At 41.9% G+C, this 14,452-nt stretch overlaps 2 protein-coding genes across 2 annotated transcripts in view; one reads left to right on the top strand and one right to left on the bottom strand.

The window, feature by feature from the left end:
• The window catches only part of LOC102402808 (antigen WC1.1), a gene marked incomplete in the record, with an annotated part of 1,152,186 nt that overhangs the window by 664,445 nt on the left and 473,289 nt on the right, over positions 1–14,452 (bottom strand).
• LOC102391350 (antigen WC1.1) overlaps positions 1–14,452 on the top strand; it is a 54,538-nt gene that overhangs the window by 2,079 nt on the left and 38,007 nt on the right. The window contains exon 2 of the mRNA XM_045165283.1: positions 9,838–10,158. Within this exon, the coding sequence (XP_045021218.1) occupies positions 9,838–10,158 (321 nt within the window). The remainder of the gene's footprint in view (positions 1–9,837; positions 10,159–14,452) is intronic.

Genomic DNA, 14,452 nt, shown 5'->3' with positions numbered 1-14,452 from the left:
TCAATAGAAATGTTTAATCATAGTATTACAAAAATATAAGATATTCCAGGGAAAACATGGAAATTTTAAATTTCCTCCAGTTATTTTGCTACATAATTGAAATGCAATATACTCACCTAATCACCTGTGTTACACATATCAAAACAAATTCAATTAACAATCAAGTTATGGAGGGAAAAAAAGAATTTTATTCCACCCACATTGAAGCTAATAATCTTGGAAGCAGATATTTGGGAAAATCTCTGGGTAATCTTCATGTTAGAAGATGAAGGTATAGTCATATACAGTTTTGAGACAAAGGATCATATATCAGAATGATATACTGATATTTTACATGAAGTTCACCAAGGATATATATGTCAGTTAATCATCAAGTCACCATGACCCCCAACAGAGCTGGGTAAGAATGCTATTCTTTTAACAAGTTACAATGCTATTATCAGAAGAAAAAAATAATTTATCTTCAAGGCTGAGAAGGCACTCCCATACTTGAGAAGTCCTGGTTATTCTGCAATACAGATGCACACTGCACATTGGGAGGAGGACCAAACAAACATACAGAGAAAATTTTATTTAACGTTTTTTGTCCTGTTTTAAAAGATAAATTTTATTTTGTCAGGCATTTAGTAGTTTCCGACATTTCTGCTATCATGAAAAAAGTTGATCTGAACTTTTCTGTATTTAATGTAAGGACCATTCATAATTATTTCTCTTAACAATATTTTCCGGCTGGAATTGCTGTTCTATAGGCTATGAATATCTTCAAGGCTTTTGGTACATAGAGATTAAGTGCCTTTTGAAATGTCTGCACTGAATTTTATTTCCACTAGTATTGTGTGAGACTATTAGATTCCACTTATCCTCACTAACATTTGCTTTTTACCAAGTTTTAAAATCTTACCCAGTTTCATAGGCAAAAACTAGTGTGTATTCACTAATTTAATGCTTCATGTACTCCTTCTTTGCTCACATTTGTGCTTTTTAAGTTGTGATGTTCGTCATTCTGTTATGATTTATACGGGAGCTCTTTACACCATGACTGTGACTACTACGCTACCAGGTACCTATATGAACTTGAGAGCACAGCAGTCCTACTAGGCAAGATATCTTTATTTCAAAAAATATTTCAGGAAACTGAGGCAAAGCAAAGTTAAATCATTTGCCTAAATAATACAGGTAAGGCAATGCCAAAGAATGCTCAAACTACCGCACAATCGCACTCATCTCACACGCTAGTAAAGTAATGCTCAAAATTCTTCAAGCCAGGCTTCAGCAATACGTGAACCGTGAACTTCCTGATGTTCAAGCTGGTTTTAGAAAAGGCAGAGGAACCAGAGATCAAACTGCCAACATCCGCTGGATCATCGAAAAAGCAAGAGAGTTCCAGAAAAAATATCTATTTCTGCTTTATTGACTATGCCAAAGCCTTTGACTGTGTGGATCACAATAAACTGTGGAAAATTCTGAAAGAGATGGGAATTCCAGACCACCTGACCTGCCTCTTGAGAAACCTATATGCAGGTCAGGAAGCAACAGTTAGAACTGAACATGGAACAACAGACTTGTTCCAAATAGGAAAAGGAGTACATCAAGGCTGTATATTGTCACCCTGCTTATTTAACTTATACTCAGAGTACAACATGAGAAACGCTGAGCTGGAAGAAGCACAAGCTGGAATCAAGATTGCCAGAAGAAATATCAATAACCTCAGATATGCAGATGACACCACCCTTATGGCAGAAAGTGAAGAGGAAATAAAGAGCCTCTTGATGAAAGTGAAAGAGGAGAGTGCAAAAGTTGGCTTAAAGCTCAACATTCAGAAAACGAAGATCATGGCATCTGGTCTGATCACTTCATGGGAATAGATGGGGAAACAGTGGAAACAGTGTCAGACTTTATTTTTATGTGCTTCAAAATCACTGCAGATGGTGATTGCAGCCATGGAATTAAAAGATGCTTACTCCTTAGAAGGAAAGTTATGACCAATCTAGATAGCATATTAAAAAGCAGAGATATTACTTAGCCAACAAAGGTCCGTCTAGTCAGGGCTATGGTTTTTCCAGTGGTCATGTATGGATATGAGAGTTGGACTGTGAAAAAGCTGAGCACCAAAGAATTGATGCTTTTGAACTGTGGTGTTGGAGAAGACTCTTGAGAATCCCTTGGACTGCGAGGAGATCCAACCAGTCCATTCTAAAGGAGATCAGTCCTGGGTGTTCTTCAGAAGGAATGATGCTAAAGCTGAAACTCCAGTACTTTGGCCACCTCATGCGAAGAGTTGACTCATTGGAAAAGACTCTGATGCTGGGAGGAATTGGGGGCAGGAGGAGAAGGGGACGACAGAGGATGAGATGGCTGGATGACATCACCGACTTGATGGATGTGAGTTTGAGTGAACTCTGGGAGTAGGTGATGGACAGGGAGGCCTGGTGTGCTGCAATTCATGGGGTCTCAAAGAGTCGGACATGACTGAGCGACTGAACTGAACTGAAGATGTGAGTAAGTAGTACAGGTAAGATTAGAACCCAAGCTTCCAGGTGGCACTAATGGTAATGAAGCCACCTGCCAACGCAGGAGATGTAAGAGACATGGGTTCAGTCCCTCAGTCAGGAAGATCCCCTGGAGAAGGAAATGACAACCCACTCCAGTATTCTTGCCTGGAGAATCCTGTGGACAGAGGATTCTGGAGGGCTGCAGTCCATGGGGTCACAAAGAGTCAGACTCGACTGAGCAGGCATCTTGGATACCTTGTTTCTCTTAATGACATCCATAATTCCTGTAGGTTTTTTTTTTTTTTAATTTCTTTTCATTATTTTCGCTCCTCTGATTGTATAATTTCAACTGATCTTTCTTTTAACCCATTGATTCTTCTGCTTGGTCAAGTATGTTTGTTTTTTTTAAACATTTTATTTTATATTGTAATATAGGTATCTGGCCCCATTATTGCTTGGCAAATAGAGAGGGAAAAGGTGGAAGTAGTGACAGATTTCCTCTTCTTGGGCTCCAAAATCACCGAAGATGGTGACTGCAGCCATGAAATCAGAAGATAGCTGCTTCTTGTCAGGAAAGCGATGACAAACCTAGACTGTGTTGAAAAGCCGAGACATTATTCTACCAACAAAGATCCATATAGTCAAGGTTATGGTCTTCCCAATGTTACAAACTGTTGTGAGAGCTGGACTGTAAAGAAGCTAGAATGCCAAAGAATTGATGCTTTCAAACTGTGGTTCTGAAGAAGACTCTTGAAAGTCCTTTGGACAACAAGGAGATCAAACCAGTCAACCTTATGGGAGATTGACCCTGAATATTCACTGGAAGGACTGATGCTAAAGCTGAAGCTCCAGTATTTTGGTCATCTGATGTGAACAAACAACTCATTGGAAAAGTCCATGATGCTGGGAAAGATTGAGGGCAGAAGGAGAAGAGGGCAGCAGAGGATGAGATGACCGGACTGCATCACCGATCAATGAAGATGAACTAGGTCAAACTCTGGGAGATGGTGAGGGACAGGGAGGCCTGGCACACTGTAGTCCATGGGGTCACAAAGAATTGGACATTACTGGGTAACTGAACTGTTGCCCTAATGGTATGGGAGTGAGTGATGAAAATGAAGACAGAACATGAAATCTGGTGCAATGGATTGGGGGCCTGCAGCCTCTGCTGGACTGAGGTGCAGAGTCCACTCTGAATCCAGCTTTTATTCCTAATTGCAGACTCAGTTCAGTTCAGTTCTGTCACTCAGTCGTGTCCAACTCTTTGTGACCCCATGGGCAGGGGTCACAAAGGGTGCAGCACAGCTGTTGCAGCACTATTGCAACTGTTGCAGCACAACAGGCCTCCCTGTCCCTCACCAACTCCCGGAGTTTACTCAAACTCATGTCCATTGAGTCGGTGATGCCGTCTAACCACCTCATCCTCTGTCATACCCTTCCCCTTCCACCTTCAATCTTTCCCAGCATGAGGGTCTTTTCAAATGAGTCAGTTTTTCTCATCAGGTGGTCAAAGTATTGGACTTTCAGCTTCAGCATCAGTCCTTCCAATGAATATTCAGGACTGATTTCCTTTAGAATGAACTGGTTGGATCTCCTTGCTGTCCAAGGGACTCTCAAGAGTCTTCTCGAACACTACAGTTCAAAAGCATCAATTCTTCAGTGCTCAGCTTTCTTTATAGTCCAACTCTTACCTCCATACATGACTACTGGAAAAACCATAGCTTTGACTAGACGGACCTTTGTTGGTAAAGTAATGTTATTGCCTTTTTTTTAAATTGTATTTTATTTAACTTTACAATATTTTATTGGTTTTGCCATATATCAAAATGAATCTGCCACAGGTATACATGTGTTCCCCATCCTGAACCCTCCTCCCCCCTCCCTCCCCATACCATCCCTCTGGGTCGTCCCAGTGCACCAGCCCCAAGCATCCAGTATGGTGCATCGAACCTGGATTGGCGACTCATTTCATATATGGTATTATACATAATTCAATGCCATTCTCCCAAATCATCCCACCCTCTCCCTCTCCCACAGAGTCCAAAAGACTGTTCTATACATCAGTGTCTCTTTTGCTGTCTCGTACACAGGGTTATTGTTACCATCTTTCTAAATTCCATGTATGTGTGTTAGTATACTATATTGGTGTTTTTCTTTCTGGCTTACTTCACTCTGTATAATAGGCTCCGGTTTCATCCACCTCATTAGAACTGATTCAAATGTATTCTTTTTAATGGCTGTGTAATACTCCATTGTGTATATGTACTACAACTTTCTTATCCATTCATCTGCTGATGGACATCTAGGTTGCTTCCATGTCTTGGCTATTATAAACAGTGCTGCGATGAACATTGGAGTACATGTGTCTCTTTCCCTTCTGGTTTCCTCAGAGTGTATGCCAAGCAGTGGGATTGCTGGATCATAAGGCAGTTCTATTTCCAGTTTTTTTAAGGAATCTCCACACTGTTCTCCATAGTGGCTGTACTAGTTTGCATTCCCACCAACAGTGTAAGAGGGTTCTCTTTTCTCTGCACCCTCTCCAGCATTTATTGCTTGTAGACGTTTGGTTCACAGCCATTCTGACTGGCGTGAAATGGTCCCTCATAGTGGTTTTGATTTGCATTTCTCTGATAATGAGTGATGTTGAGCATCTTTTCATGTGTTTGTTAGCCATCTGTATGTCTTCTTTGGAGAAATGTCTATTTAGTTCTTTGGCCCATTTTTTGATTGGGTCATTTATTTTTCTGGAATTGAGCTGTAGGAGTTGCTTGTATATTTTTGAGATTAGTTGTTTGTCAGTTGCTTCATTTGCTATTATTTTCTCCCATTCTGAAGGCTGTCTTTTCACCTTGCTTATAGTTTCCTTTGTTGTGCAGAAGCTTTTAAGTTTAATTAGGTCCCATTTTTTTAATTTTTGCTTTTATTTCCAATATTATGGGAGGTGGGTCATAGAGGATCCTGCTGTGATGGATGTTGGAGAGTGTTTTGCCTATATTCTCCTCTAGGAGTTTTATAGTTTCTGGTCTTACGTTTAGATATGCTGTCTAGGTTGGGTGTAACTTTTCTTCCAAGGAGTAAGCGTCTTTTAATTTCATGGCTGCAGTCACCATCTGCAGCTCCCCAAAATAAAGATTTTGGAGCCCCCCAAAATAGTCTGTCACTGTTTCCACTGTTTCCCCATCTATTTGCCATGAAGTGATGGGACAGAAGCCATGATCTTAGTTTTCTGAATGTTGAGTTTTAAGCCAACTTTTGCACTCTCCTCTTTCACTTTTATCAAGAGGCTCTTTGGTTCTTCTTTGCTTTCTGACATAAGGGTGGTGTCATCTGAATATCTGAAGTTATTGATATTTCTTCCAGCAACCTTGATTCTGGCTTGTGCTTTATCCAGACCAACATTTCTCATGATGTATTCTGCATATAAGTTAAATAAGCAGGGTTATAATATACAGCCTTGACATACTCCTTTCCTTATTTGGAACCAGTCTGTTGTTCCATGTCCAGTTCTAACTGTTGCTTCCTGACCCGCATGCAGATTTCTCAAGAGGCAGGTCAGGTGGTCTGGTATTTCCATCTCTTTCAGAATTTTCCACAGTTTGTTGTGGTCCACACTGTCAGAGGCTTTGGCATAGTCAATAAAGCAGAAATAGAACTCTCTAACTCTTTTGATCATCCAACGGATGTTGGCATTTTAATCTCTGGTTCCTCTGCCTTTTCTAAATCCAGCTTGAATATCTGGAAGTTCACAGTTCATGTACTGTATAAGCCTGGCTTGGAGAATTTTGAGCATTACTTTACTAGCATGTGAGATGAGTGCAATTGTGCAGTAGTTTGAGCATTCTTTGGCATTGCCTTTCTTTGGGATTGGAATGAAAACTGACCTTTTCCAGTCCTGTGGCCACTGCTGAGTTTTCCAAATTTGCTGGCATATTGAGTGCAGCACTTTCATAGCATCATCTTTTAGGATTTGAAATAGCTCAACTGAAATTCCATCACCTCTCCTAGCTTTGTTTGTAGTGATGCTTCGTAAGGCCCACTTGACTTCGCATTCCAGGATGGCTGGCTCTAGGTTGGTGATCACACCACTGTAATTATCTGGCTCATGAAGATCTTTGTTGCATAGTTCTTCTGTGTATTCTTCCCACATCTTCTTAATATCTTCTGATTCTGTTAGGTCCATACTATTTCTGTCCTTTATTTTGCCCATCTTTGCTTTTTTTGATATTATCATTTCCAAGACACTACACTGACACAGTCCAGATCTCCTTGTTTTTACCCCACACCGTTCCCTTTTGGGCTAGTCTCAGGAACAATCAGCAAGTGCATAGGCAGCATTCATGCCTGATGCTGACCTGATGTTCCAAGGTCCGTGCTTTCATGATCCCAGTCATACTCCCTTCTGGGTCTGGGCTTAGGGTTTGTAACAAGATTATTCTTAAGAAAAACACAGTTTCTTAATATATGCTGTTTTTCCAGGTGCAATTTCTGTGAAATTTCTCAAGGCTGTGAAAGTACATTATTAGGAATTCCCACTACACTGAACAATGAACATAACCAATTAACAATGTTATGACAGTTTCAGGTGAACAGCAAATAAACTCAGCCATACAGATCTGTGTATCCATTCTCTCCTAAACTACCCTCCCATCCAGGCTGCCACATAACACTCAGTAGAGTTCCTTGTGCTGTATAGTAGGTCTTTGTTGATTATCCACTTTAAATATAGCAGTGTGTAGGAGTTGATCCCAAACTCCCTCACTCTCCCTTCATTCTATTATTTCCCCTTAACACAAGTTCAGTTCTCTAGATTTGTGAGTCTGTTTCATAAATAAGTCCACTTTTTTTCATTTCTTTTTAGATTCATATATAAGGGATGTCATATGATATTTCTACTTCTCTGATGGTCAAGGCTGCTTTTGATGCTCTGTATTGAATTCTTCAGTTCACTAATTGTATTATTCAGCTCCAGAATTTATGGTTAGTTTTACTTTCTTTTTTTTTTTTTTAATGTTTTCTATCTCTTTGAATCTCAGTGAATTTACATGTTCCCTTCAGAGTTGGCCCAATTTTCCCTTTCTACTTTATCAGGTCTTTAATGCTTTTAAGATAATTTTTAGTAAATTAATTATACTTTTTCAACAGAAGAAATAGCCTCAATAAGCAAGCCCACCATTACTGAGAAAATCTAGAACTTTTCACAGTAATGAAATCATCTCCTTGTTTGTGTCATGAACTAGATAAAAACTACATGTAGGCAAGGACATTGTCTTATTATATTCTGTATTTACAGTACTTATAAAACCTGAACCTCTCCAGGGCTATGGACTGAACTGTGTCACTCCATAATTAATATGTTGAATCCTAGCCCCTAGTTTGAATCCATTGGAAATAGGGTCTTTAGGAAGTAACTGAGGTTAAATAGGCTTCCCTGGTGGCTCAGTGATAAAGAATCCTCTTGCCAATGCAGGAGAGGTGAGTTTGATCCCTGGGCTGGAAAGATCCCCTGGAGAAGGAAATGGCTATCTACTCCAGTATTCTTGCCTGGGAAATTCTATGGTCAGAGGAGCCTAGCAGGCTATAGTCCATGAGGTCACAAGAGCTGGACATGACTTAGTGACTAAACCACCACCAACAATGTTAAATAGATCATAAGGATGTGGCCCTAATCTAACAGGTGACTTTATAAGAAGAAGAGGCAGATCTCCCTCCCTCTTTTGCAGATCTCTCTCCCTCTCTCTGTGTGTACATGTCCTGAGGAAAGGCCAGGTGAGCACACAGTGAGGGAGCCATGGCCTGCAAGCCAAGAGCAGAAGTCTCATAATGAACACAGCCTTGCCAGCACCTTGATCTTGACTTACCAGCCTCCAGAACTGTGATAAGATAAATACATTTCTGTTGTTTAACCAGTCAGGCTGTGGTATCTTGTTGTGACCACCTGCCTGAGCCGACTACACACCAGGATCTTCTCCAGTTCAGCATTTCCCCAGATGTTCCCTCTGTGATGCATCACTTCTGTTTCCAGAGTGAGAACACGTGGGGCAGGTCATAGAACTGAGCATTGTGAATCGTATGCCAGGGACCACTTCTCCTTAGACTATAAGAAAGATTCTCATTTTTTGACCCGAGTTAAAAGCTAATAGAGCTGATTCATGGAAACTCACTTCTCAGTTCCCAACAGGAAGGCACGTGCCTGGGACATGGGGTGAGACCTGATATGACAGAGAGAAATGGTTTGGGTCCCAGTTACAGGTGGGACCAGGCAGCAGACCTGGTCACACAGAAATAAGTCTCATCTGGGTGAGGCAGTGAGGGCTCATGTATAACCCCCAAGCTTGTTGACCCCTGTCTTCTGACTCTGGAGGGAAGCCATGCATTAGTTATATGTCATTGAGCAAAAAATTAGTTCTGAACTTGGCAGCTTAAGTCAGCAAATGCCTAGTATCTCACACTTTCTGTGAGCCAGGAATTGACATGTCCTATCTGGGTTCTCTGATTCATTTCATATCTTGCAAGGATGCAATAATCTGAAGGTTCAACTAGGGGTTGTTATCGCCCAAATGTACTCATCTGGATGTTGGCAGCATCCAGACCTTGGTGGACTGTTGAACTGAGAGACTCAGTCCCTTCCTGATTGTTGGCTAGGGGCCTGCCTCCTTTCCTTGTCATGAGGGTCTCTCAATAAGTAGTTCACATGTGGCAGTTAGCTTATTCAGAGCAAGAGAGAAAGAGAGCAAGATAGGTCACCAAAAGAAAAACCGGAGTCATCTTGAAGCATAATCTCTTCAATGACGTCTCTTCATTTTTGCCATATACTATTTGTTATGGACATGTTACTATGCACATTCCAGTGTGGGGATTACACAAGGACATGAACACCAGGCAACAGGAACAACTGGGACACTTTAGAGCCTGTTACTTGGCCCTCTGTTCCTGGGCTGGATGAGATGCTCCCTATGGACAGGGAAGGAGAGGGAGTGTTCCTCCCTAGATCCTGGGCCATGAGCTGTAACTGAGATGGGGAAGCTCGGCCCTTGTAACCTTGAGCACATCTATAGGGAGGGCAGCATCCAGAGTCTGTGAAGGCCTCTCCTTGGTGGTGTCCCTGGAGCTGGTTCTGCAGGCTCATGAGAAATACCTGATGCCTCCTTTGCTGCTCCAGGTTCAGTGATAGCACATTGGGAGCTCTGAGTTGGCCATTGTAGGAATATTTATACCACAGAAGTCAAGAAGTGCTATTCACAAGGATTTTCTTTTTCAGAGATCAAAGTATTCATTTTTTTTATCACTTGCCAGTATACTACTGCGTGGTATCCTAAAATCTCTCCTGTGTCTGTGTCTCTTACAGCTGCAAGTCTGAGGCTGAAGAATGGAGGTCGCCGCTGTGAGGGGAGAGTGGAAGTAAAACACCAAGGAAAATGGGGCACAGTGAATGATCACAAGTGGAGCTTAGAAGAGGCAACTGTGGTGTGCAGACGGCTGGGGTGTGGAGCTGCTATTGATGCTCCTCAAGGATCTTATTTTGGACCAGGAGTTGGCCCCATTTGGTTTGCTTTTATTTCCTGCAGAGGGACAGAGTCAGCTCTCAAGCAGTGTGGCTATCCTACCATGAAAGACTATCGTCCTCAGGGTTATTCCCATGCCCATGATGCTGGAGTAGTCTGTTCAGGTAAGTCCTGTCTGATATAGGATGGGATCACCAGCAAGAAAAGCCTCAGTCTCATTCCCAGAGTAACTATAAGAATACAGATCACAGCCTTTAGTACATTCTTGGGTGAAGATTCCAGTCACACAGTTATTCCTAGAGCATTACGTGTTGAAGGGAGCAGAAGGGCTTGCTTGCCCCTGGAAGTAAAGGCTCCAGATCCATTGGTCACTGGTCCCTTCAGGTCTGTGTGATATGTCATAGGAGGCAGGGAGGTGAGGCCAAATATTTAATACAGGTACAACTGCTTGGTTAAACCCACATTAATTAGGTTCATCATGGTAGCTTGTTGTATTCTTTCATGGGATGGTCAGACAAGTGCCGCTATAAGAGGGGATATAGGAAAGGTGCAGGCAAGGAGAGGTGTGAGTTTATTATACTCACAGCTCCTAGAGAGACAAAGTATCAGCAAGTGGGTACTTGGGGGAGGTGCCAATAGAACCTTCTGATCCAAGAAGTGCCCCCCAAATGGTGTGTGAAGACCCATGGACAAGTGACAATACATATATATGGGTCTTGTTTTTGTTTTCATCCAGCCAGTCTATGTCTTTTGGTTGGAGTACTGAATCAGTTTACATTTAAGATAATTATAGGTATGTGTGTTTGTACTGACATTCTGTTAATTGCTTTGTATTCTTTGGTAGGTCTTTTTTCTTCCCTTCCTCTTTGATTCTCTTCTCTTATGATTTGATGGCTATCTTTAATACTGTGTTTGGATTCCTTTTCTTTTTTGTGTGAATATATATTGTAGATTTTTGGTTTGTGGTTTCCATGAGCTTTTGATATGCAGACTATTGTAAGTTGCTGGTCTCCTAATTTCCAAAGCATTTCCAATCGTCTGTATTTTAACTCTCCTCCTGATTGCCAGTTTTGGTATCATATTTGTGTGTGAATGTTTTCCTACCTTTACTGTATGTTTGACTTTACTGATATGATTTCTCATTCATAATTTTCTTTTTTCTTCTATGTCTTTATTTTCTTCCTAGAGAAGTTCCTTTAGCATTTGTTGTAAGCTGGTTTAGTGGTGTTGGATTCTGTTAGCTTTTTATTGTCTGTAAAGCTTTTGATTTCTCCATAGAAACTGAACAAGAGCCTTGCTGGGTAGAGGATTTTTGATCGTAGGTTCCCCCTTTTATCAGTTTAAATATATCATGCCACTCTCTTTTGGCCTGCAAAGTTTCTGCTGAAAAATCAGCTGATAAACTTATGAGGATTCCTTGTAAGCTATTTGTTGCTTTTAATAGTTTGTCTTTAGCTTTTGTCAGTTTGATTAATGTGTGTCTTGATATGTGCCTTCTTGGGTTTCTACTGGACTTCAGTGGCTATTTCCCTTCCCATATTAGGAAAAGTTTCAGCTATTGTCTCTTCAAATATTTTCACAGGCCTCTTCTCCTTCTGGAGCCCCTAAAATGTGCATGTTTGTGCATTTAATGTTGTCCCAGAGGTTTCTTAATGTTGTTCCAATGATTGTCCTTACATTTTTATATTCTTTTTTCTGTCCTACAACAGTGATATTCACCATTCTGTCTTCTAGCTCATTTATCTGTTTCTCTGCCTCGTTTATTCTGCTATTGATTCCTTCTAGTATATTTTTCATTTCTTTTACTGCATTCTTCAACTCTGTTCTGTATATCTTCTAGTGCTGTTAAACATTTCTTGTATCATCTCATTCCATGCCTCCATTCTTTTTCCAAAATCTTGGATCATCTTTACTATCATTACTCTGCATTATTTTTCAGGCAGATTGCCTATTTCAACTTCACTTAGTTGTTCTTCTGGGATTTTATCTTGTACCTTTGTCTGGAATATATTCTTCTGCTATCTTATTTTGTCTAACTTTCTGTGTTTATGGTCACTTTTCCACAGGCTGGAGGATTGTCCTTCTTCTTCCTTTTGGTGTCTGTCCCCTGGTGGGTGAGACTCATCTAGAGGCTTGTGCAGACTTCCTGGTGGGAGTGACTGGTGTCTGATGACTAGTGGGTGGAGCTAATTCTTGATCTTCTGTGGGCAGGGTCATGTCAAAAGATCTGTATAGAGGCAGCTGTGAGCTCAGGAAGAGTTTCAGTTCAGTTCAGTCACTCAGTCATGTCAGACTCTTTGTGATCTCATGGACTGCAGCACAACAGGTCTCCCTGTCCATTACCAACTCCCGAAGTTTATTCAAACTCATGTCCATTGAGTCAGTGATGCCATCCAACCATCTCATCCTCTGTCATCCCCTTCTCCTCCTGCCTTCAATCTTTCCCAGCATCAGGGTCTTTTCAAATGAGTCAGCTCTTCGCATCAGGTGGCCAAAGTATTGGAGTTTCAGCTTCAACATCAGTGCTTCCAGTGAATATTCAGGACTGATTTCCTTTAGGATGGATTGGTTTTATCTCCTTGCAGTCCAAGGGACTCTCAAGAGTCTTCTCCAACACCACAGCTCAAAAGCATCAATTCTATTGTGCTCAGCTTTCTTTATAGTCCAACTCTCACATCCATACATGACTACTGGAAAAACTATAGCTTTGACTAGATGGACCTTTGTTGGCAAAGTAATGTCTCTGCTTTTTAATACGCTGTCTAGGTTGGTCATAACTTTTCTTCCAAGGAGTAAGCGTCTTTTAATTTCATGGCTTCAGTCACCATCTGCAGCACCCCCCCCCACACACACACACACACAAATAAAGTCTGTCACTGTTTCTACTGTTTCCCAATCTATTTGCCATGAAGTGATGGGACCAGATGCCATGATCTGTTTTCTGAATGTTGAGTTTTAAGCCAACTTTTGCACTCTCCTCTTTCACTTTTATCAAGAGGTTCCTTAGTTCTTCTTTGCTTTCTGCCATAAGGGTTGTGTCATGAGCATACCTGAGGTTAAGCTGGAATCAAGATTGCTGGGAGAAATATCAATAATCTCAGGAAGAGGTATGGGCTTCTCTCATAGCTCAGTTGGTAAAGCATCTGCCTGCAATGCAGGAGACCTGGGTTTGATCCCTGGGTCGGGAAGATCCTCTGGAGAAAGAAATGGCAATTGACTCCAGTATTCTTGCCTGGAAAATCCCATGGACAGAGGAACCTGATGGGTTACAGTCCATGGGGCTGCAAGAGTTGGACACAACTTAGTGACTAAACCACCACCACAGGAAGAGTTTAGACTGCCCATCTGCTAATGGGCAGGGCTGTGTTCCTGCCCTGTGGGTTGTTTGACCTGAGCATCCCAGCACTGGAGCCTGAAGGCTGTTGGGTGGGGCCAGATCTTAGTTTCAAAATGGCAGCATCCAGGGGAGCTCACACCAATGAGTACTCCCTGGTACCTCTGCCACCAATGTCCTTGTCCCTGCAGTGGGCCACAGCTGCCCCCACCTCCCCAGAAGACCCTATAAGACAAGCAGGTGGGTCTGGTCTTTGCTTCTGTGAAGTCATGACTTTTTATCTGGGCCCCAGTGGGCTTCCCTGGGAGCTCAGCTTGTAAAGAATCTGCCTACCATGCAGGAGATCCTGGTTCAATTCCTGGGTTGGGAAGATCTGCTGGAGAAGGGATAGGTTACCCACTCCAGTATTCTTGGGCTTTCCTGGTGGCTCAGACAGTAAAGAATCTGCCTGCAGTGCGGGAGACCTGGGTTCAATCCCTGGGTTGAGAAGATCCCCTGGAGGAGGGAAAGGCTATCCACTCCAGTATTCTGGCCTGAAGAGTTCCATGGACAGAGGAGCCTGGCAGGCTACAGTTCATGGGGTCACAAAGAGTTGACCATGACTTAGCAACTTTCACTTCACTTCACTTCCCTTGTTCCTGTGGATTTCCTATGATCAAGACCCCTGGCCTTCAAAATCAAGTGCTCTTGGGGCTGCTCTTCCTTATGCCAGACCCCCAGGGTGGGGAGCTTGACCTCAGTTTCAGAAACATTCTGTGGGGAATCTGTCATATATTTTCCAGTTTATAGATCACTCACCTGGTGGGTATGAGATTTGATTATATTGTAAATTCACCCCTCCTACCATCTTATTGTGGCTTTGTCTTTGGATGTAGAGCATCTTTTTTGATAGGTTACATGCTTTTTTAACTGCTGTTCAGCAGTTAGTTGTGATTTTTGTGCTTTTGTGAGAGGAGGTGAGCTCAAGTCCTTATACTGATCCATCTTGCACATTTTACCTTAAAATGATAAGTGAAAACTGAAAATCACTCAGTCGTGTCCAACTCTTTGTGACCCCATGGACTATACAGTCCATGGAATTCTCAAGGCCAGAATAATGGAGTGGGTTAGCCTTTCCCTTCTCC

The sequence above is a fragment of the Bubalus bubalis genome, chromosome 4, assembly GCF_019923935.1.
Source record: "Bubalus bubalis isolate 160015118507 breed Murrah chromosome 4, NDDB_SH_1, whole genome shotgun sequence".
Classification (NCBI taxonomy): domain Eukaryota; kingdom Metazoa; phylum Chordata; class Mammalia; order Artiodactyla; family Bovidae; genus Bubalus; species Bubalus bubalis.
Note: the sequence above shows the minus strand (reverse complement) of the source record. Positions and strands in the feature narration are given on the sequence as shown.